Raw genomic sequence first — 23612 nt, 5'->3', positions numbered from 1 at the left:
GCACAGGGGGGGTATAATTCTTCCCACATGAAAAATGGTGGTCTCAGTCACATTCCCCCGAGCATTCCTCTCACATGGCTTGATAGCAGAGTTCTCCATCCCAGCCTCGGCCCCACAGAAGGCTGTATGTGGTCAGATTTGGGGGGCAAAGTTGACACTTTTCCAAGCTGTGCCCACATGCCAAACACTGCCTACTCCTGGCACGAAATCACCATGCCACTCACGGTAGATTGTGCAGATCTCCATGATACAATTGCCCTCCCCTTCCCTACGTGATTTGATCAGCAGTGAAATAGTTGACAATGATGACATTGAAATTAGCATGGTTAATCTTAAAAGTTAGCACCAGAACTGTCTGGGAATGGGATTTTGTTCCCGTGTTTGCTTTGAGAGTGTTTGTGGTTGAAACAGGCTGCCTCCTGCAACCATTTCTATTTTGTAAAAAAAAAAAAAAAAAAATCTGAACTAAAATGAAAACATGTCAACCAGCTCTAGTCAGCGCCACGCTTAGATGTGAGGGGCAGCTCCTGCCTTAGCCCATCAGAACTACTGTTCCAGACGCCACTGTCGAAGGATCCACATCGGAGCGTGAGGTAGGGCAGTCCTCCTTGAAGGCACTGGCTGGAAAAGGAGCTGCATTGCTGGAGAGTAAGGTAGAGAAGGATACTGAACTTCTATTCAGATGAGCCCTGCCGCTCCGTGGCATTTCTGGGCAGGCTCTGCAGGAAGACAAATCCTTCCCCCCTCGCACAGATGCCGCTGACACACATCTGGGTTGTGCTTCAGGAGGGACGACTAATTGGGTCTGGTTTGATCTAGCACGTGCTGGAAATCTAGGAAATGTAGGAAAATATAGGTCAGACTACAGATATAAGTTAACTGGAAAGTTTTGTAAAGGCCATCTCTGTAGGTGATACTAAGCTGATCAAGTTTTATTTAATATGCCCATCTGTGGGATTTAATGTCAATAATTTAATCTCTAGGGATTTGGTCAGGTGTAAGACCTGATGTTTATTTTCTAGATTAAGAGCAAAACTCACTCTTTTGGCCATTTACCCTGATTTTAAAATAAAAGTTCAGTTCAGGAATTCATTATTCAAATCCACAGCTTTCTGGATGAGTTGAGATCTAGTGAATTTAAAAAAAAGTTAAGATAACAGGCCAGATCTGCAGCAGCTGTAAATCAGTATAGCTCCATTCACTTCACTTTTCAACAGCTGCGGTTCTGGCCCAGCATATGAACTTGTCCATCACTCTTTCCTCTCTTGTGTGCTGTAGCTTACGGCAGTGTTGTCCAACCTTTTCAGCTCTGAAAGCCAAATGTATCATTTCAGAAAAGTCAAGGGGCCACTTTAACTAAAACTGGTCAAAAACATTATTTTCCTGATGGAAACGTCAACTTTTTGGCCAAAAATTAAAAAACACAATCTTCCAGCTGAAAACTTTTGATTCAAAAATGCCATCACAATGCTCCATGGGAATAGTAGTTCAGGTGCCTCATGCTTCCATTTTCATCGATGGGTGGGGCTCCTAGGCCAGACTACATTTCCCATGATGCACCAATAACTCCCCTCTTACTCAACCTTTGTGATGTGTCATGGAAATCACATGCCCCAGTAAATAAGGGGAGATGTCCAACGGGGGAATCTGGCCCATAGTGGAGAATGGGGACAAGAGGCATCTGAACTACAAATCCCATAAGGCACCACAGCTGCATTTTCCAAATTGAAGTTTTCGGTGGAAACCTTTTGGTTTTCGGGTGATTGGCTTTTTGACAAAAAGTCATAATTTTCTGTGGAAAACAGACGCTTTTTGCAAAGAAAAAAAAATCTGTATGTCAGAAACCCAATTTTCAATCGCAAAACCAGTTTAGATAGAAAAAGTTGAACCAAGCCTAGCTGTAACTATTGCCCTGTCAAGCTTCTACCCTGCTCTCCCTGGAGCTCCCACAAGGGAGCAGGGAAGCAGGAATTAGTGCAGACAAAATCTGCTTTGTCTTCCGTCCCCCATAATGCAGCAGGGAAAGGAGAGCAGCTACTCAGAGCGCCGCCCTGGCTCACACCAGAGTGGCTCCTGAAGCCAGAGGGATGAGGGAGCGTTAGGGAGGTGGGGCCCCAATCCTGCCATAGAAATGTGCCTGGTTCAGACACTTCTGTTTCAGGAATGCAGGGAGCACAATTTCAATTTGTTTGTCAAAGACACAGTTTATCAGCCTTTGAGGGCCACAAATGGCCCCTGGGCCACAGATTGGACACCGCTGATTTAAGTGAATCCAACACATCATCAAGGAAGTGACCAAAAGTTGTGACCACTTGGTGCTGGCCAGCTAAGAAGCTTCCTAAATCAATATGGAGCTGGATCTCCAGGATTGATTGTTTGGCACCTGGCAATCTGTAGGTGGGGTTGGAAAAAGGTGTGTGGTGGCGGTGGCACCATCTTGATCCTCAGGCCATCTGGAGTGCGCCAAGATTGAGGGGGGTGGGTGTGCCCCTCCCCTTGCTGGGCATGTGTTCTCTGCACCCCGATGCACAGAATGTGCTGTCATAAGTTAGCCCCAGGTTTGCAAAAGAGACTCATCAAAGCAACTTTTTTTCTCTAACTTCTTAAAAACAAACACCACAAAATCTGTGTGTGCTGAGCAAATCCCCTCCACCCTGCACTGCGGTAATTGAGCAGAGGATCTTGTTTCAACCCCTTCCAAAGGAAATCTAACAAACCCTGATATCTGTTAGAATCAGGCCTTTGTGTTGAAGGGACTAAATCACTGAAATGCTAACAAGGCGCCTCACCAGGAAATCCAAACCCACGCAATGCCACTGGCTGTTGAAAAAGTTGCTTAGCACTTTTACAATAGGAACAGCTTTTTCCCACACCACTCATGCATCAAATATGGCTGAGGTTGTTAGCTGAAATTATATTAGAAAAAAAATCATTTGCAAGCAAAGATCAGTTACAACTACATTAGGAGAGTTGTGGGTCTTTCCCCCATTCTAGTGCCTGATCCCCCAAACAGAATAAGAGGCTACTACAGCTGTCAGCTAAAGGCTCTTCTCCTTTAGGTCATGGAATAGAGGCTTATGATTTTAGGCCCTCAGTTCAACAAAGTATTTAAGCACTCAGTTGAGTACATCCCAGTTCAGCAACGCACTTAAGCATGTCCTTAACTTTAGGCACATCATTGGGATTTCAGTGAGGAGTCAATAGGGATTAAGCAGGGGGCCGGCTCCAGGCACCAGCCGACCAAGCACGTGCTTGGGGCGGCACCTCCAGAAGGGGCGGCCAATCTTGGGGTGGCAGGGGGGCGCTCGGAGTTTTTTGTTCTTGTTTCAGTGGCGCAGCACGGGGGTGGCGGGGGCTTCGGCGGCACTGGGGGGAGCGGGGGTTGGCACAGCGCGGCTCTCGGGGTTTGGGCAGCCCGGCCTGGCGCTGGGGCGGGGGCGGAGGTTTTGGTGGCCTTTGGCAGCCCAGCACGGTGCGGGGGTTTCGGCGGCCCAGTGCGGCACGGCGCTTGCGGGGGCAGGGGTTTCGGCGGCGGTGCTCTTTTTTTTTTGCCTGGGGCGGCAAAAAAGTTAGAACCGGCCCTGCACAAGGTGCCTGCAACAGCTGCCTCCCAGGACACACTCACCCTCCCGCCCCCCCCGGGAGTGACATTTGTCTTTCACTCAGATAGCTCCTTATTAGCATCTCTAATTATTGCTGAGCATAGCTTTTATTCCTGCAGCCTTGAGTAAATGAACTCTGGGAGCCCATTTCAGATCCAATTCTGTCCACACGACAGGATGGACTTTGTTTTAGCCTCGGTCTGGTGAATCAGACTAGAATAGGGACTAACTGAAGCAGAGTAAAGGCCATTTACTGAAGTAGCATTACCTCTGTTGCTGGTGTTGTATGGGTCACTGTGAATCAAACAGCTGCTGCCTGGTTTAGTGGCTATGGGAGCTACTGTTTCTCTAGTGACTTGAGAACTTTGAGCAAATATCCCCCTGACCTATCCTCATCTGCTTCCTGTCCACGGAACTGAGGGCCAAGAATTGTCAGTTAAAGGCAAGGCAGATCTCACTGTACATATTGGGGCCTCAGCAGGGGACACCTCTATGTGGTCACTGATATGGTCCAGTTTGGGAGTAGATTTTTGTAGACTGGAATCCGATGGCGATTCCATGTGCGTAATCAAACATCAGGGTGAGATGAAGGTCGTGCTGAATTACACACTAACACCAATGTATCAATTTCATCTTCTGTGACTGATACAACAGTGCCCTTGGAGGATGTGAATATCCTTTTGTCCAGTTACAAAAACATCTTAATTATAGGACTTACCGTCAAGCTGGGATGGGCTCATTTGACAGCACTATATCAGTACATCGAGATGTACACCCCATAAACAGAGACCCTCTTGCACAGCTGTGCCAAGACAGTAGAAAACCTGTTACAGGTCAAAAAGAGAGTGATTTGGCCATCTCATGGACATCACCAGTTTTTCTAGTCACAAGGGAAGATAAAGTACACTGATTTTGTGGGGTTGTTAGACAGCTAAATACTGTTACAAAAAACATACACCGCCAATCCTACAGATTGATGATGTTCTGGACCAATTTGGGGGTGCTCAGGAATCCATTACTCTGGATTTGCCCAGTGGATATTGTCAGGTTCTCTTACGGAAGTTCTGCATAAAGATAACCTTCACTACTGGGCTGCGTCATTATAGTTCAGTTCAGCTTTTTTGGGATGACCCAGGGGCCTGCTGCCTCTCAGAGATTAATGACTTAAGCAGATGTTTCTTCTACTTGGATGGTATCATTGTGTACACCATCCAGCTGGATGGAGCATTCGCAATGTCTATGAGCAGCATAGGAATGTCGACAGTTAGAACCGATGAGGCCACCATCTTCAGGGGAAGTTCTGAGTGTCAGTTGGGCCCAGAGTTTTGCAGGTATTTATGTGCCTAACTCCCTGACTGAGTAAAGGTCAGAGTAAAGGTTAATCCATTCTGGTTAACCACCTGCTCATAGGGAAAAGCAGGAATTTATGCCCCATTTTAGACAAAACCTTAACCTTAACTGGAGTCGCCACCAGGCACCTCCATAATACTTTATGTCGCTTATATGGTTAACAACCCTTGGTCCTTCCTTTATTACCCGCCCGTGTTCATGGCAACAATGACATAAGTGCTGCAGTGTGACCTCACAATGCTGTGATTTGAACACTGGCTCAGTTGGCCCTCAGTGTCAGTTGCTTTTACCTGGACAGAAGGAGAGGCTGGGTATTGTGCTGGCTAAAGTCGATTTCAGATCCAAGATCGAATCTATTACTGAGGGGAAAAAAGTAAGTGGGCTTTCTTACTCCCCATGGCTGTCCTACCTCTGACCAACAGAGACCCACTTTGCTTAAATCCTGTTTGAAAAGGGTCACCAAATTAAATTAGTTTTTTTGGCCCAGAACCTCAAAGGTATTTAGGCACTTAACTCCCACTGAAATCCATGGGAGTTAGGAGCCTAACTCCCTGACTGAGTAAAGGTCAGAGTAAAGGTTAATCCATACTGGTTAACCACTTGCTCATAGGGAAAAGCAGGAATTTATGCCCCATTTTAGACAAAACCTTAACCTTAACTGGGGTCGCCACCAGGCACCTCCATAATACTTTATGTCGCTTATATGGTTAACAACCCTTGGTCCTTCCTTTATTACCCACCCGTGTTCATGGTAACAGTGACATAAGTGCTGCAGTGTGACCTCACAATGCTGTGATTTGAACACTGGCTCAGTTGGCCCTCAGTGTCAGATGCTTTTATTTGGACAGAAGGAGAGGCTGGGTATTGTGCTGGCTAAAGTCGATTTCAGATCCAAGATCGAATCTATTACTGAGGGGAAAAAAGTAAGTGGGCTTTCTTACTCCCCATGGCTGTCCTACCTCTGACCAACAGAGACCCACTTTGCTTAAATTCTGTTTGAAAAGGGTCACCAAATTAAATTAGTTTTTTTGGCCCAGAACCTCAAAGGTATTTAGGCACTTAACTCCCACTGAAATCCATTGGAGTTAGGAGCCTAAATACCTTTGAGAATCTGGGCTTTTGTTCCATTTTATGTCTCGCTCTGGCATGAAAAGTGCCATCCTAACAGAATCCAGGAGGGAATCCAGCTGTCTGATCAGGGGCTACTTGTGCCCTACCTCTCTCTTACACTCAATTCTTTAGTTCAGCTGTAAAAATTGTGGCCGATAGGGAATAACTCCAGAGTTGATAAGGCTGCATGGTAAGGTTATATTTCATTAACCCAGCAGGGACTTCCGGAGATCACTGAGATCCCTAGAAAGACTTGCCCCCTCTGGGAGTCTCTTCCGCTGATCCCTCTCTGGGACCCTGTTCTAGGATCTCACACAGGGCCCTTGTCCCTGAAGTGGAGAATGAAAGGAAGTGGGTTCTGTTCCAGGCCTCCATTCATCTGTAGACGAGCTCCATACGCACAGACCCCAGAGGACACAATCAGGGGAGTCGCCCACTAACTTCAATGGGCTTGGATCAGGCCCAGATATAGGACCAATAAAAAGATGGCTCCTGCTGTCCCTGCAGCGGAGTGTGGCAAGGAGAGGCTCTTTGCTGTAGCATTATTTCCTCCAGGTGCAGAATGGACAGTAGGGGATTTCCACTTCAGTTCCTGGAGATTTAGGGAAGCTGATCCCCATTCTGTGGCCTCACCCTCACAGCTGGCATGAGAGGCAGCAATTGGGCTCGAGACATGGCCCTTAAAATCTGCCTTCAAGTTGTTTCTCCATAATTCTCCATCTTGGATGAAGAATAACATTTCCTTTCCCCACTATGGCAGATTGTTTTGGTTTTGCGCTGCCCATTTCAATGTTTAAAATTTTCCAGGATTAGGAAGGAATGAGGAGATACAGATACATGCTCTTTAATGCTTTTGGGGGTGCAATTCTCCCCCAGGCTGAGGGTCAGCAAAAAGTCATGTACCTCTTACATCCCACTAAAATCCAGAGCCTTGGAGAGTGCAATGAAATTTTGCAATGAATGTGAAGAGCTGTAATTTTTCCTGCTGTCTCCAGTGGAGCACAAGCAGGGGCGGCTCCAGGCACCAGCGCTCCAAGCGCGTACCTGGGGCGGCAAGCCACGGGGGGTGCCCTGCCGGTCGCTGCGAGGGCGGCAGTCAGGCTGCCTTCGGCGGCGCGTCTGTGGGAGGTCCGCGGGTCCCGTGGATTTGGCGGTAATTCGGCGGCGGGTACGCCGAATCTGCGGGACTGGCAGACCTCCCGCAGGCGCACCTTGGGGCGGCAAAAAAGCTAGAGCCTACCCTGGGCTTACGCATGCTCTAATGTTAAGTACATGCTTAAGTGCTCTGCTGAATTGGGGTCTTAGTGGTGACTGTCCTGGTTTCAAATCTTCCCATCAGCACAAGCAGGGGTGTTAGAGGAGCATGGGAAACATCGGCTAGTGATGGAGTTTATTGGATACAATAGTTGTATTTTTCATCTGCTGAATTTGTTCCTGTTTTCTGAATACTCACAGATATGAGAGTCTGAGCACAGTTTTGAAAGATACAGATGCTTACCATCCACTTGTACTGGAGTCCACTGTATTCTGTTGGTGACAGTCTGTATTTAGGATCCTCTATTTCATATACCGTATCTTATAGTGTTAGCATCCATTTTTGCCGGTAGAACATATCACCATATAAAGTGCTTATATCCTTATTACCTTATATCGTGTATCAATGCTTCTATAGAGAGGGGGTGTGGCCTTCCTCCAAGATTGACAGGGAGGGATGGCCATGCACTCTTACAGCTACTCCGTCGTTAGAGTATAAACAGCACAGTGGCAGGACCAAACCAACATTTTAAGCACTTAAAAAGTCTTTATTTTTATCCATTTCTCTATCAAATATTTTAATTGGGGCCACCTCGGAGAACTTTGTTTGGAGGGGAAGGGGAGGAGAGAGACATCCTGCTTTCTGATTTTTTTCCCCAGACTCCATCAGTTTTACTTACAATAATTTCATTGCAAATCTTATTTTTCAATAAAATCATTTGAAACATGCATCCAGCCTAGTGTAAGTGAAACGTGAGCTGCGCAAGCCACCAGCTGATACCATGAATTCATTTCTAATATCAGATGTGGCTGGGTTTCATTAAAACAGAGGATGATTTACATTGAAACTGCCATTAAATTTGGGGTACAAATTACTCTAATGAGACTCATCCTCAATTGACCGAGTCAAAGGCCACTCGTCAGAGCATTAGAGATCAGACTTTCAGTTCAGATATAACTATAAATCATTTCTATGAATGTGATAACTGCTTTCACCAATATTTCAATCTGCCGTAAAAATCTGACACATTAGCAGCAGCTTGAAGTTATGAAGAGGAGCTACTAAGCATAATTTACATATATAATATATACAGTACAAGCCACACAAGCATCTCTTGATGTTTTCCTATGATATCAATATTTGCTGTTGTTTGTATTTCTTCCCTGTTCTTTTATGGAGCGTACTCTAGTCAGCTGCAGTTGCATGAGCTAAGCACGTGTTCCTCTTAGCTTTATAGCAGGATCATAGAAACAAATCAAGTACCTGAGGAAGAACAGATTTTATCTATATATACATATACGTATATTTATTGAACATAGCGGTGGAAACCTTTTCTGTGAGGGGAAAATATGACTTTATATATATATATATATATTTCAAATGACCAAATACTGATGTGGACCATTAACACTTGTGGGAAGGCAAATGAAATTCTTAAGGGGTTTGTTATTCTGTCACTGTGTAGGCGATTGATGCAGTTAACTTTCACTCATACTAATTGGTGGCAAGCCCGAAAAGCCCCTACACAGTGATGGGAGAATTGCCCTCTTAGTCTTTCACAGCATCATGTCATAGCATTTATGAACCTTTCCAAGACCGAGAGCAGTCTGGAGCTGGGTCCTCAGCTACTGTAAATTGGCATCGCTTAATTGAAATCTGCGGTGCTCCCTGACTTATGGTAGCTGAGGATCTGGCCTCTGGTGCACTTTTGCAGCATAGCCACTGAAATTTTTTAGGGCCCAACTATGATTTACTCAGACAAATCTGCTATACTCAGGTAAACCATCCAGTGGGCCTGATTCTGATTTCACTCATGCCAGTGTAAAGCAGAAGAAAATCAATCGAAGACAAATGCATTATATCGGATCAGAATCAGACCCACTGTGAGTTAGGCCCTTGGGCCCAAATCCTAATGGCCTTGCTCAGGAGAGTAATCCTACTGAGCGGAACGGGACTACTCATATGAATAAAGCAGGTAGGATTTGGCCTGCCTGTTCTCACTACCATCTGCCAGTGGCCTGGGGAAATAGTGCATTGGCTGATGGTAACCCCAACCTCCTCTGGTCACATTCATAATTGAATTAGATCTTTGACTCTGTAACAAGAATGGCTAGCACTGGGAAGAAACATGCTCGTAGATGCAAGATGTAGTGGAAAATCAGCTGTAAAACACACTGCAGTTAAGTTAGCAGAAGTTTCTACATGTTCTGGCAGTTTTCCAGTTCCAGACTTCAGATAAAATTGCTGTGAAAAAGAAGGCACCCAAACCATGAATATCTACTGCTTATATCTTAGTAATGACCATTCTAGACATGAAACACATAATTAATCTTCCAGCACTGAGCATTTCCACTAAGGAATATTATTGAGTAACATTTCAACAACATTCTTAATTAGCATACCCAACAGAGAATCACCAATCAGAGCCACTGTTCAGTTGCTGTATAACATGATTTTTTTCATTTACAGCATTTCATCATTAATTTTAGAAAGTGGATCTGATGATAATAATAATTACACCACCGCTGTATTGCACTTAACGACTACTTTCAGAATAAAAATTAGCCTGTTACCAAATGATCCCTTAAAGCTCGCCATGTATAGCCACCTACACTAATAATAATACTTGATATGTAAGTAGCAGTTTTCATCCAAGCAACTAAAAGCACTTTAATTATTTAATTAAGCCTCACAATGCTCCTGTGAGGTCGCTCAGGATTATTATACCTATTTTAGATGTGGAAACGGAAGCACACAGAGGTTGAATGATTTGGTCAAGGTCTAAGAAGAGATGGTAAATTCACCATGTGACAACGAATAGATAAAATTGCCTCCTTGGGAAGCAGAGTGGGGTTTATTTTTTAACTGTATAAACAGATCTCAAAGTCATTGTTATATCCCATGGATAGGTTGTGTTACAGCACTTCTATAATGGTGCATCTCATTATTAGGAGCTATGTATTAAGAGTAGCATAGGCAGGGTATATATGCTACAGTACGCAAAGCCGATAGTGACACCAAGACTGTACAAAACGTAGGTCTTTTAACAATTGCATTGTATTTGATATTGACATTCACTTTACTGAATACAATTGTAAAAACCTGTAAACTCTGGCTATTTTTTAGGTAGCCGCAACTTCCCAGTCTCCAAGGCCTTGTCTGCACTAAGATTTGAAACTATCCTTGCACTTTTCTAGCAAATGGAGCAGGGGCGGGCAAACTATAGCCCAGGGGCCGCATCCGGCCGTTCAGATGTTTTAATCTGGCCCTCAAGCTCCAGCCAGGGAGTGGGGTCGGAGGTTTGCCCCGCTCTGCGCATGCCATGGCTCCTCACCGTTCCCGGAAGCGGCGGCATGTCCCCCCCCCGGCTCATACGCGTAGGGCCAGGAACCGCAGCCAATGGGAGCTACAGGGGCAGCGCCTGCAGACAGGGCAGCGCACAGAGCTGCCTGGCCGCGCCTTCGCGTAGGAGCTGGAGGGGGGACATGCCGCTGCTTCAGCTCCTCATATCGATACCTATAGATCATGACCCAATCACCTCTTTGCTATCTACTGTTACTTCCAAGAGACTGCTAAGCACACCGGAGAGGAAGTCTCTGAGATGGATGAGTCACTGAGGGGCTGTCTAGTGTCAGGGCTACACTGAGGAAGTCCCTTATGGGCCTCGGAGGAGTAAGAGGTTGTGGCAGCTTTATACCATTGCAGTCCCCTTTTCTGGTGCACGTTCTGCCCCAGAGGTTACGTAGCAGGATCTGTGCCATGAAAAAAATGACACAAATCTCAGCTGAAACTGGCCCATAAAGTTTAAAAAATTCTAACAAAGTGGAAAAGATATGTCTGGTATTAAACTCATTTGATGAAATGATCCCTGGCACAGGAATGATGTTTTAAAAATGTGTTAAGATGGGGCCATATTGCATAATGAATTTTTGAAGCTAACTTGCCTGTTGGTTTCAGTGGGGAGTTCTGCTGCCGCACTTGCTGTATCAATAAGGCGCGTGAGGAGTAGCATATTTTTGTGTTATCAGAGTTTTAAGTGAAAATAAAGTGAACAAAAAACATTTTACAGGGTTTTTTTTGGGGGGGGAGGGGATTTTAAAAGTGGCAGCTGCCCATTGGGGATTCTGCTGCTTAGTTTATAATTACACTCCTGAGCTTAGAGACTAACACATTTATTTGAGCATAAGCTTTCGTGGGCTAAAACCCACTTCATCAGATGCATGCATCCGATGAAGTGGGCTGTAGCCCACGAAGGCTTATGCTCAAATAAATGTGTTAGTCTCTAAGGTACCACAAGGACTCCTGTTCTTTTTGCGAATACAGACTAACACGGCTACCCCTCTGACTCCTGAGCTTGGGAATTTCATGATTTTCACCCGCAACGTGAAAATTGGTATCTTGCTTGCCATCCTCTACCAGCTGCAGAAAATAATATTTCAGGTGCATTTGGGCTGGGATATTTAGAAGTGTTAAGTGCGTAAAGCGTTGCCAACTTTCATGATTTGATTGCAGCTCTCTGTTTTTCTTCAAACCTTAGTGGCTGGTATCAAAAGATTGCATGGAAATCTCTGCCTTCCTTTAAAAAAAATTAGTTCTCTAGCCCTCATGGTTATGGAGAAAAGCTTGAAAATGGCAGAGTGAGTGCATCCCAAAAGCCAAGAAACCTGGAGGCAATTAAAAAGAATCCCACATTTATTTATTTATTTAAATATCTCATGATTTTTACTTCAGTCTCATGATTTTTGGGGTGGGGTCTTTACTCATGGTTTTTGAGTGCTTGGAATAGACAGCTATGGTAAACGTCTCAAAAATTAAGACACTGAGGATTCAGCTAGTGCAGAGTAGAGCTGCCTGAACTGATTAGTGGAGCAAGTTGACCTAAGCAGTCCATCCCTGAAACTTGTGGATTGCAATGGTTTCACATTTGCTTCTGGGTGCAATTCCAAGTGTGAATTTTAGTCTATACTAAAATAACCGATGTTTGCAGCTTGGCTGTGTACCAAGGCTGCGCTCTCTCCTATGCATCACCGTGGCTGCTGTGATCAGCTGGGATGCATCTGTGGACCATCCCTAGATCCGCACCGTAACGATGGAATTTGCTCCCGCTGATGATTGCAAGAGCTACAGTTTGTTGGTCTTCAGAGCATGGAGTGAGGCGCACCTTTTAGCCCAGCATTTGGTTTGTCTGGGAAGTCTGGAGTGGAATGGTGGCCCAGTGGTCAGAGCACTAACCTGGACTGTGGGAGACCTTGGCTCAATTCCTGTTTTGCCACAATTCCCTTAGTTTCTCTGTGCCTCAGTTCTCCATCTGTAAAATGGGGGTACTGGTACTTCCCTACCTCACAAGGGTGTTGGGAAGATCAATACATTAAAATATTGTGAGGTGCTCAGATACCACAGCGATGGGGCCAGATAAAAAATAAAAATTCTCTCTGGTTGGTTGGGTTGGCTGATAAGGGAATGTCCTTCCTGTATTGCCCAGCACAGTGGTTCTCAACCAGGGGTCCGGGGCAGCGTAGGGGGCCGCGAGCAGGTTTCAGGGGGGTCACCAAACAGGGCCAGCATTAGACTCGCTGGGGCCGAGGGCAGAAAGCCGAAGCCCCACCACATGGGGCTGAAGGCCAGGGCCCTGAGCCCCACCACCCAGGGCTGAAGCCAAAGCCTGAGCAATGTAGCTTCATGGGAGCCCCTATGGTGTGGGGCCCCCAGGCAATTGCCCTGTTTGCTTCCTAACGCCGGCCTTGGTTTTATATGCTGAAAACCAGTTATTGTGGCATAGGTGGGCCGTGGAGTTTTTATCGCATGTTGGGCACGCTCAGAAAGAAAAAGGTTGAGAACCCCTGGCCCAGCAGACTGTGTTGACATCTTGTCCTTAATGGATACGTAAGAGGCCTGGGCATTGGGTATCCACGCATGTTATTACATAATAAGGCTCTATTGAAAAGGAAATGTATCTGCCATTTTGTCTGGAGCACCCGCTAATTTTTCCCCGTGGTTGGTCCAGCCCCGGAGCACCGGCGTCTATGCTCACTGCCCGCGTTGCTCACCCAGGTGTGCACATGAGACAAGCATGGGATCAAATGTGCTCAGATGTAGTTCAATTATCTCCTATGATTACACAGTCACTTTTCTTTAATGAGCAGCTTTCACCCAGCAAGCCGTGTCAAGCCCACCAGCCAACGTACCAATTACCTTCCAGCCATCTGCTCTTCCGCATTCTATTTTCCCTTGCCTAGAAGCTCTGATTTTTTTTTTAAGAGAAGGGGGGAAAAAAATCAACCTTAAATGTGATGCCATGTATCTAGTTGGACAGTATTTACACAGTCAGTTAAATGGTGCGTTACAATCACTGCAGATGGAAAGCCTCTCTTGGAGGTTTTAAAGTAGATTGCGACGGGTGTTTCTGAGAGTGCAAGGGGGACGGGTAGAGTGCAGGCAGTTCCCGCTCCCTCCCACGACACACACTTGTGGCTTGGGAGTGCAACCCGAGTGTAGTCCAAACATTCAAAAGTCAGAAGACAAACAAAAATAACTCCAGTTTGGCTTCAAAACCATGAGATTTTAAAATGACCAATCTTGTGATTTTCTTGCGACTTGACTCATGATTTTTTGAATGCCTGAGGTGAGCACCCCTGCAACTGTGGCCAAGATTTTCAAAAGTGACAAATGATTTTCCGTTACCAACTTGAGACACCTTAAAGGGGCTTGATTTTCAAAGGATTGTTGCTCAGGCTCCTTTAAGGGGTATGGGGCACACAGTCACTTCTGACTAGCCTGTAGTAGCAAAATATTTGGTGATGTTTTTTACTGTTCAGTTATAACGTACTGCCAGTTTTCTACCTTAAAGAAATGGGCCACTTCACCTTGAATGGCCCCTTAGAATATTTTCTAACAACTTCTGCTAAACTATCTGTTTGAGCTTTTAGCTGCAACAGGCTGAGTAAAGCCTGAGGAAGATCTCGTTGTAGCTCGAACGCTTCTCTCTTTCACCAACAGAGTTTGGTCCAACAAAAGATATTACCCCACCCAACTGGTCTACCTTAAAGTAATGCTGTTAGGTTACATTTGGCCCCAAATGTAGGTTTTGCAATAACAAGCTTTTGGAAATCTAAGCTCACTGGATATATGTCCAGTGAAGAAAGAAAAATTCCAATGGGAACTTTTCCCCCTGCAAACATAAAAACGTTCGCCTACCATTTTGAAAGTGCCTGCTAATCTGAAAGTGAAATTGACTAGAAATAGACTATTAAAAATGGGAATGAGAATCTGTTTTATCTACATTTGTTTCCCAAGCTGTCAGATGAATAAAAAAAAAAACACAAAAAACCAATGAGCATAGAGCAGATAGAGAAATATAAATTTTACTTTTAGAATTCTGTCAGTTTTTATAATCTAAGGTGTTTAATATAGGTAAGGCAATTCATTTGTGGATGTGATTTTTAACCTGACAGTAGCTCTTTAATGTCCTCTTGCGCTGCTGTGAAAATTCAACCACTGAATAATCTGTGGCCAGTAGATGTTTTTTTCTTCTTCTGGAATTAGAATGATTCAGACATAACCTCCACTTGCTTTTGAGCTTTTATATGTGGTTGCTGAGCCCTTTTATTCTGTGCAATAACAGCAGCAGCAGCTGGAGGGCTGAGTTTTAGGGAATGGAAGCTTTCGGAGTAGTTCATAACACACAAAGTCAGGCAAACTCTGAAGTACATTACGTGATAGCTGGAAGTCTATGGAGATGGTCTGTGGAAGCCTGTGTAGGTTGCCCAAGGGTTTGAGTGCTCCTCTGAGTTATCCACGAATACATTTTCCTGTGTCTGTGAAAGAGAAAAAACATGAGTGAAACCCTTTTAGCTGGAAAACCTCTTTCCTTCTCGTGTGAGTAGTAGTGTCAGGCAGGTGTATTTGTCAATAGTATTCTAATTCTGGTTTCTGTGTACAGAAAGTAGAAGGTTATAAGAGATTGCTGTGGTTAGAATAAACTAGAATATATGGCATTTCAGGCTTTGAAAACAAATTCTGCAGCATAATAAAGAGAATGTTTTACCTTTTCTTCATTCCCCTGCTGTTTTCCATGTACTGCCTAAGTGGATTTCTTTGTTGTGCTTTGCAAGTTATAGTAAAACATTTCCTTTTAGTAACCAGTTGAGATTACACAAATGTGTAAGAAAACATAGTAACAGTCACAATTTTACTTAGGATACTTTTATAAATAATTTGTAAAGGGTTAACAATGATTAACAGATGTTTTAATACATGGTTAATTGATCGTGTTAGAATCCAACAGGTCAATGTGTGGCTTATAATCACCTTCAGTAGATGTGCTCATAACCTATTATCATGCATACAGTTCTTATCTTTAATATGCTTGTAACCTCTATTAACCCTTTATAAGTGTTTCATAAATGGAACCTTAATACAAAGTGTATCCAAAATAATTATAGGCAGACATGCATTACAATCTTACTTCGTCACACATAACAGTATTCCTCCCGAACTAAAGCGAGGGGGTAAATGTATTTTATGCCAACTCTCTTACTTCAAATTCTACCAATGCAAGGGTCATTCCCCTGTCTTCTGTTTGTTGTTAAATATATTGATCATGTGCTATATACTGTTATAAATCTAGTTAGGGGAAACAAATTAATCCTTGTTCCTGGAACCCCAGCTCCTTATTTTAATTTCCCCTGCTCCGATTTCTTTTACTTTCCTCCTTTCTCTCTTCTCTATGGTCATCTTGAACCTCCTCCTCTGGTGCTTTTGTCTTCTCTCTCTCCACCACCCTTACTTTGTCTTCCAGTGGTTCCTCCTGTTTCTCTCTCTTTCTCTGTATTTTCTTTCCTCTTTTCTATTCCCTGCCCCAACTCTCACGCTTGGTTCAACTGTCAAAGTTCTGCTGTAATGCAAATGATATTAGTAATTAAGGTTGTCATGGGAGCCTTTGTATTATCTCACTTTTTGCGTGTTTAAAAATACCACACCGTGTATTGCCTCGGTGTATTTTTTTGCATTTGTGTTTTGAAAACATGAAAAATATTAAACAAAGATCAGAAGCTCTGGGGAAATTTCATCTTCGTTACACTGGTGTATCCCAGTTAACTTCAATGTGCCAGTGTAACCAAGGGGAGAATTTCACCCTGTGTGAGTATGAAACCCAGCTGTTAAGACTGTGAATGGCTATAGGAGGTGGGCTTGAGCCAGCAAAGAGTCTGTTTTCCAGCCTGAGCTATTTGTGGCTGCAGAGAAAAATAATAATATTGTGCTGTTATTTTCACAAAAAAGGCAAGTCTTGAAGGATGGACTAGCTATGGTAGTGTCATTCTTTGTCATTCGCCTTAAGTCTTCAAGGGAAAACTGCTCTGAATTTAAAATATAACGTAGCATTTCTATTTCCTCTGAGTTGCTTGCTGCAGGAGAAATTACACGGACTTGCTTCTTCAGTTTGCTGGCATATGGAAGTACTGTGTGTTGGAGGATCCCGGTCTGAGTGACATAGAGCAGAGCAGTTATTTGAATTTGATGGGACCTGTGGTCAAACCTGTGAACTTTTGAGATATTTGAAAAAGGGGCTGGCATTGTTATCTTGACAGAGGACCAGGTTTATTTCCTGTGGAGGCATTGTCCAGACTGAATTAGAACGTGAGTCATGGCCAGAGTTGCAATTATCCATTATTAGTGTTTGCAAACATTACAGTATAAGTTTCTCAATGTTTTAGTTACTGAGTGCTTAACTGTTACACTGTGTAGCTGGCCTCATTTTCCCACAGACTGAAGTTTCCACTGAGATGGCACACTGATATTTTCAATGTTTTCTTGGGAAGTGGCTGATGATGCTTCATCAGAGAGAGACATTCTTGAGACTCCCATTAGAGATTTGTTTATCCTTTCTTTCATTTAATTAATGGGTGTTTTTCAGTGCCACTAGTTTTCCTTAGTATAGATTCATAGATTTTAAGGCACCATTGTGATCATCTAGTCTGGATCTATACAGCACAGACCATAGAACATCCTTAAAATAATTCCTAGAACAGATCTTTTAGAGATTTTAAAATTGCCAGTGATGGAGAATCCACCACAACCCTTGATAAATTGTTCCAATGGTTAATTACTTTCACCGTTAACAATGTATGCCTAATTTTCAGTCTGAATTTGCCTAGCTTCAAATTCCAGCCATTGGACCATGTTATTCCTTTCTCTGCTAGACCAAAAAGCCCATTATTAAATATGTGTTCCCCATGTAGGTACTTATAATCTGTAACCAAGTCACCCCTTACCCTTCTTTTTATTAAGCTAAATAGATTGAGTTCCTTTAGTCTATCACTATAAGGCAGGTTCTCCAATCCTTTAATCATTCTCATGGCTCTTCTCTGAACCCTCTCTAAATGGGGCCCTGATATGTTTGAACAGCACCTACCACAATGGGGTCCAAACTGGATTAGGCGTCTTGGTGCTACCACACTATAAATATTTAATAATAATAAATTTAAAAACCCAATGATTCCTGAGGTGTTACAGTTTTGAAAGAGGTTCTTCTTTTCCAGCAAATTTAGACTAAAGTATGTGGCAGACACAGTTGTAGATTGCTTAGTCTCACTTGCTGTGCCAATGATTCTGCCAGCCTTGAATTTTCAAAGCAGCAAAAGCAAGATAGAAATAATTGGAAAGTAGAGAATTCCATGTGTTTTGCACATGTCCCAGTCCCACATACTCTTGTGATATGAAGCCATGATTTTCCCATGGGACAAACAGTGAAAAATGTGAGATTCTTTCAAGTGTTCATGCTGTTATTTTAATGCTGGGGATTTAATGCAATTTTTAGCATGATTCTGTTTAGTTAAGGCAATTAAGGTGTATTACCACCTCTGCTTCCATGCCCGTTGTAGCCAACTGGCATCTCATTGCACAGTTCTTAATCTCAGCTCAGGCATGCCTGTATTTCAGACTTTTTGGAGAGACTGAAGAATAATGTCTCTCAGTTATACTACTAAGCTCCTTTTGTTGTGCAGCGGGAAACAGACAAAGTTGGGTTTGGTAATCATGTGATTCTAATCCCACATTCAATCATAAGCATAATAGTAGCATTATGTATTTTATGTTCTCCTGGCTTCACCTTAATCAGTCTTCTTCTTGGTGCTTGATTGGCAATTTTGTGATATCAAATGGAAACCCAGTGAGTTAGGGAAAAGAGCTCTGAAACTAATGTTTATTCAGTTTAAAAGCACCTTTACTGTGGTGTGTACCTTTTGTATCTCTGCATCTCTGCATGACCTACTTGCTTTTGATATGCTGTCTGCAAGGTCAGTTTTTTCAAGCAAAAACAATGGTTAAACATAGAATTAATTTCTACTTTTGTTGTAATTAATACTGATTTTAGCTCTTCCTACGCTTTTAATTATCTGAGCATGAACTCCTGCAGAAACTGAGCTCTAAAATGAAAAATCTGTTGATTACATTTAATATTACAAATATATGTATACACACACCCTATACGTTATTACATTTAAGTAATTAAAGTTCAAAGCTGCGAAATAGAGATGCCACGTCACATATGCCATGTCAACTGAGCTATGCTATGAGAATGATGCAGTTGAAAGAAGATTATATTCAGAGCTGCTTTATAATACTGGGAATGATTAAGAAGTTATAGGGCTGGATATTTGAAAGTGCTCATCATTTCACGACTGGAGTTAGATTTTCAAATGTGTTGTTCATGGTTACAGGGCTAGCTTTTCCTCTGTCCCTTTTCTCTGATTATCCCAACCCCTTCAGGTGTCAGGCCTTGTGCCTTTATCTATCCCAGGGTAGAATTCTGCAATCCTCCACTCTTAGACCAGGGCCTGGCTGCAGTACCCCGTGTATAGTGGACGATTATCACCCTGCAGGTCTGACTGAGTTTTGGGCATCTGGTTTCATACCTTTGACCAGTGATAGTGACCAACAGCCTCCTTAAAACAATAATTGGGCATGAAAGAAACAAGCGAACTAAACATCATGAATACAGCAGTTGAATAGATGGGGGAAACTCCAGCCATACACCTATTAAGTTGGTTGTACACCTGAAAAGAATGGGGCATGGGGTGAGGTTCTGTGCTCTGTGTTGTGCAGGAGGCCAAGGTGGATGTTCACAGTGGTTCTTTCTGGCTTTAAAAATCTGTGGCTATAAGGAAGGTTGGAAGGCAGACACAAACTCCCTGCTCCCAAAGAGCAGCCACTTTAAGAATAGAAATGATCTTGTCAAATACTAAAATAAAACCCTCAGCAAAATATACACACTCTGGGAAAAGGCTGCATTCATTCCTCCAGTACCCTCACCTACTTGAGTGAAGTTACAGTGGAGATGAATTTGCTCTCATGTCTGTGTGGGGCTTCAAAGCAACCTTTTGACTTCAGTTTATAGGCAACCAATTAAAAACTTCATGGGACGCACCCAGACCCCGTGCCAAGTTCTCTCTGGTCGGATTCTTATCCTGTCTCCCCTTGAAATCAACGTTCGTAGTGGCTGTGGCCTTGTAGAACTGCCGCCGCTATTCCAGAGTGCACTGAGTGTGGGAAAATGTGCCAACTCTCCCCCACCCAGTGCACAAGTGCTGCAAATTCTGCCTTAAGGGCAATACTAAGGACGAGCAGCACCATCCTGAGGCGTCTGCAGACATTACCCAGGAAGGGTGCTCTTGTGGTTAAAGCGCTGAACTGGGTCTCTGGAGATTTGGGGTCAGTTCCCAGCTTTGACACAGACTCTCTGGGTAACTGTGGGCAAATCACTTAGAGGCCCGATTTTTAAAGGTATTTGGGTGTCTAAAAGTGAAGATAGGCCCCTCATGGAAGTTCCTCAGCACCTAATTTCCATGGAAGTCCATGGGAGTTAGGCACCTAAGTGCTTTTGAAAATGCAGCTAGACATCTATGTGCATCATTATGCACCTAAATACCTTTAACAAATCCAGCCCCTGATCTGTTTGTGCCTCCAGTCCCCGATCTGTAGAATGGGGTTAGTAAGATTGCCTTTCTCCTACTCTTTGACCTTGTCTACGCTTGCAGCAGCATGGAGGGTATATGCAGCGACACCCTGCAGAGAAAGGCAGGCTGTGTCTACACTCGCTGCGGTGTGTAGCTCCCCAGGACAGTGAAAGGTCCAGCAGTGGGGAAAGGCTCTGGCAGCGGGACGCTACACTGCTAAAAATAGTTCTTTAGATGTCGAAGGCACTGCTTTGTTGTGTAGAGAGCTGTGTAGGGGGGTATATATCCTAGGGGATCAGTGCTATTTATACCCATGCTAGCTGAGTGTGTGGTGTCTGTACCCTCTGTAAGTGTAGACCTATCACCTGTGTCTGTCTCATCTGTTTATCTCTTCAAGGCAGGGGATTGTCTCTTACTCTGTGTTTTTACAGCACCCAGAACAATGGGACCCCAATCTTAGCTGGGTCCTCATGATCAGGGGTCGGCAACCTTCGGCATGTGGCCCATCAGGGTAATCCGCTGGCGGGCCACGAGACATTTTGTTTATGTTGACTGTCCGCAGGCACAGTTCCCAGTGGCCACGGTTCACCGTTCCCAGCCAATGGGAGCTGCGGGAAGCGGCGGCCAGCACATCCCTGCATGCCGTAGGTTGCAGACCCCTGCTCTAGATGCTACTGAAATACAAATAATTAATAATAATCCACATTACAGTGTTGCTTGGGACACCAGGCAAAATACAGCGTTGGTACTGAGTGCCACTCTTATGGAATTGGCTGTGACAAATTCAGTGGCGGTGTGTAGTAATGGTGGTTTAAGTTTCACAGTCGGTGGAAGATAGAGAATGGGTATACGAGGTAAAGTAGTGTAACTCGCATGGTTTGCTCTCCAGTGGGTGTGCAAAAGGAGTGTAACAAATCCTGGCTTCTCAGGGGTGACTCTGGCATGAAGAAATCCCTGGATGTCAGGGCTGGTCTAAAGCAGGGGTGGCCAAACTGTTGCTCACGAGGCACATGTGGTTCTTTTACCATTAAAGTGCGGCTCACTGAGCCCCCTAAGTTCCCCCATTCTCCATCTATCAGACTCGGGGATGGGAGGACTCAGGACCTCTGCCTTGCACTGGGGTGGTGTGGTAGGGGCTTCTGCCCAGCTGGGAGGGGGTTCTTGGGGCTTCAGCCCTGCGGGGCACACCTGCCAGGGCTCGGGGCTTCAGCAGGAGCAGGGATGAAGCCCCAACCCACGTTCCCAGCAGGTGTGGCCCGGCTCTCGGACTTCTGAAGAGTGTCATATGTGGCTCGGAGGGCCAGTAAGTTTGGCCAGCCCTGGTCCAAAGGATATGTCGGGGGTGTGGCCAGGAGAAGGGGTTTGTGGATGTAACGCACTTCACTCCAGTGATTCCCTGGTGGTTGTATTATGCTTTCAGGCCACAGCCTGCTAGTGTAGTCTAGACCATTTGGCTTGGGGAACCCTTCCACAGCAGTGTCCAGTGCAAACCAGGTGAAGCTGAGAATCTGGCCCAGTGAGGGGTGATATGGGGGGTGTAGCAGCAGAGGATGTGAGTCAGAGAACTAAAAGCTTCTTAATGTGCATCCTGTTGTGCCTTGTTGGTAGCAAAAGGTAAAGGGGAAAAAATGAAAACTCATTGCTGTCAGGGAGGCTTTGCTTCCAGCTCCCACTACCAAACCCTTACTACCTGCGGTCCTTTTTTTGAAATAGACAGAAAATAAATTGCTGCTGTCAAACATTTTATATGCACTTGCAGAATATTCATCTAAGAAGCAACAAAAGGCATCAGAGGAACGTGATCAGAGCTCATTTTTCTTATCAAGTCAAGAGGAAGTAATGCCAAGATCAGTGATAGCAAAGGATTTTTGACATCATGGAAATTCTTCTCACAGCACTTTGCCAGCTAGCTCAAACCCAGCGTGATTTCTCTCACTTTGAATCAATAGCAACTTCTTGCACTGCTGCAGTTTCTTTACTAGAGACTATTCAGAACAGCTTCATCATTTGAATCTTTGCCTTGAAGAAGCAGACGGAGTGCTAGCTAATTTTATTTCATGTCTGTCCTTCTGAACCATCAGCTCAGGAGGAAGAAAAGTATTTTGCCAATGCATTCATGTCTAGATTCTTTGCTAAGCTATTTGGTGTGCATGATTACTTTGGGGAGTTTCCTAACAGGTACTTATTGATAACCTATTCTAAAACTTAACTAGTCACCTGGATGAAATCTCATTGGATTGAAATTCCCTCTCTGAGGAACACAGGTTGCAGTGTCCAGTGTTGCATATGGAGCATTACTGAAGGCATCATGGCTGCTATATTTTCCTACACATTTTGGCACGGATCCTGCACAGACTTAAGCTTATGTGTAACTTTGCACACATAAGCAGTCCTATTGACTTAATCTTCCTCCTCTGCATCGTTGTCAAGGATGAGAACTCAGCAACAATCATAGAGCATCTTGTATCATTTAATTATTGTGAAATTACAGTCTTATGTCAAAAATACTATGGATGTGTTGGCTGACGTGATAAAGCTTCAGGTAAATATGTGGGCATGCAAAGCATGGGCATAATTATACAGCTTGATAGTATTTTGGAAACAGTAGACCCTTTTTATGTTCCATAAAGAGACCATCCTTGCCTTCTAATTCGTTTATTTTGAAATCAGTTAAATTTACTTAATGATCTTTTTTATTTGATCATAAACACTATTTGCTGTTAAAAGGTACAGGTGTGGATTTTTTTTTTCCAGCTAATCATGCAAATTTGCATGTAGGAAGATGGGAGGATTTATGCAGTTATTTTTTCGAGTGTTAATAAATTCAAACAGGATGGTTCTTAAAAACGGATCACTGAGGCAGATGATATTTAGCTTTTATCTTTAGGGTATGAAATAGAACCAATAGATGTCAATATACGAATGAAGTTCAAGTGTCAGGTTCTCAGCTGGGCTAAATGGCGATAGCCCCACTGAAATCAAGGCAGCTATGCAGAGTCACACCAGCTGAGGATTTGGCCTTGTGATTTAGTTTAGCAAAATACCCTAAACAAATAGACTGGGGATTTATGGGTAATTTTGGCAGCAGCATGGCCTGGTGGATAGAGCTGGACTTGGAGTCTAGAGACCTGGATTTTAATCCTGCTTCTGCTGTTGTGATTTTGGGCAAGTCACTTCACATCTCTTGCCCCTCCCACCTTTTCTCTGTCTTGTCTATTTAGACTGTAAAAAGGGACAGGGATTCTCTTTCACTTCGGCCATTTCTTCACTGCACAGTTAACCTGGGCTCTTACAGGGAGTTTTAAAGCCATCCACACACACCATCCTCTAACATGGGGTTAG

At 44.0% G+C, this 23612-nt stretch overlaps 1 protein-coding gene across 4 annotated transcripts in view; it reads left to right on the top strand.

The window, feature by feature from the left end:
• SGCD (sarcoglycan delta) overlaps window positions 1-23612 on the top strand; it is a 503319-nt gene that overhangs the window by 250093 nt on the left and 229614 nt on the right. Inside the window, exon 1 of one of the 4 annotated variants that reach the window (XM_054037339.1) lies at window positions 22744-22812. The exons of the other annotated variants lie outside the window; for them this stretch is intronic. Within the exon in view, the coding sequence (XP_053893314.1) occupies window positions 22780-22812 (33 nt within the window). The 5' untranslated portion in view covers window positions 22744-22779. Of the gene's footprint in view, window positions 1-22743; window positions 22813-23612 lie in introns of those variants that run through there. 4 annotated transcript variants of the gene reach the window in all.

The sequence above is a fragment of the Malaclemys terrapin genome, chromosome 8, assembly GCF_027887155.1.
Source record: "Malaclemys terrapin pileata isolate rMalTer1 chromosome 8, rMalTer1.hap1, whole genome shotgun sequence".
In the NCBI taxonomy this organism is placed as follows: Eukaryota; Metazoa; Chordata; order Testudines; family Emydidae; genus Malaclemys; species Malaclemys terrapin.
This window is presented reverse-complemented; position numbering and strand designations above follow the sequence as displayed.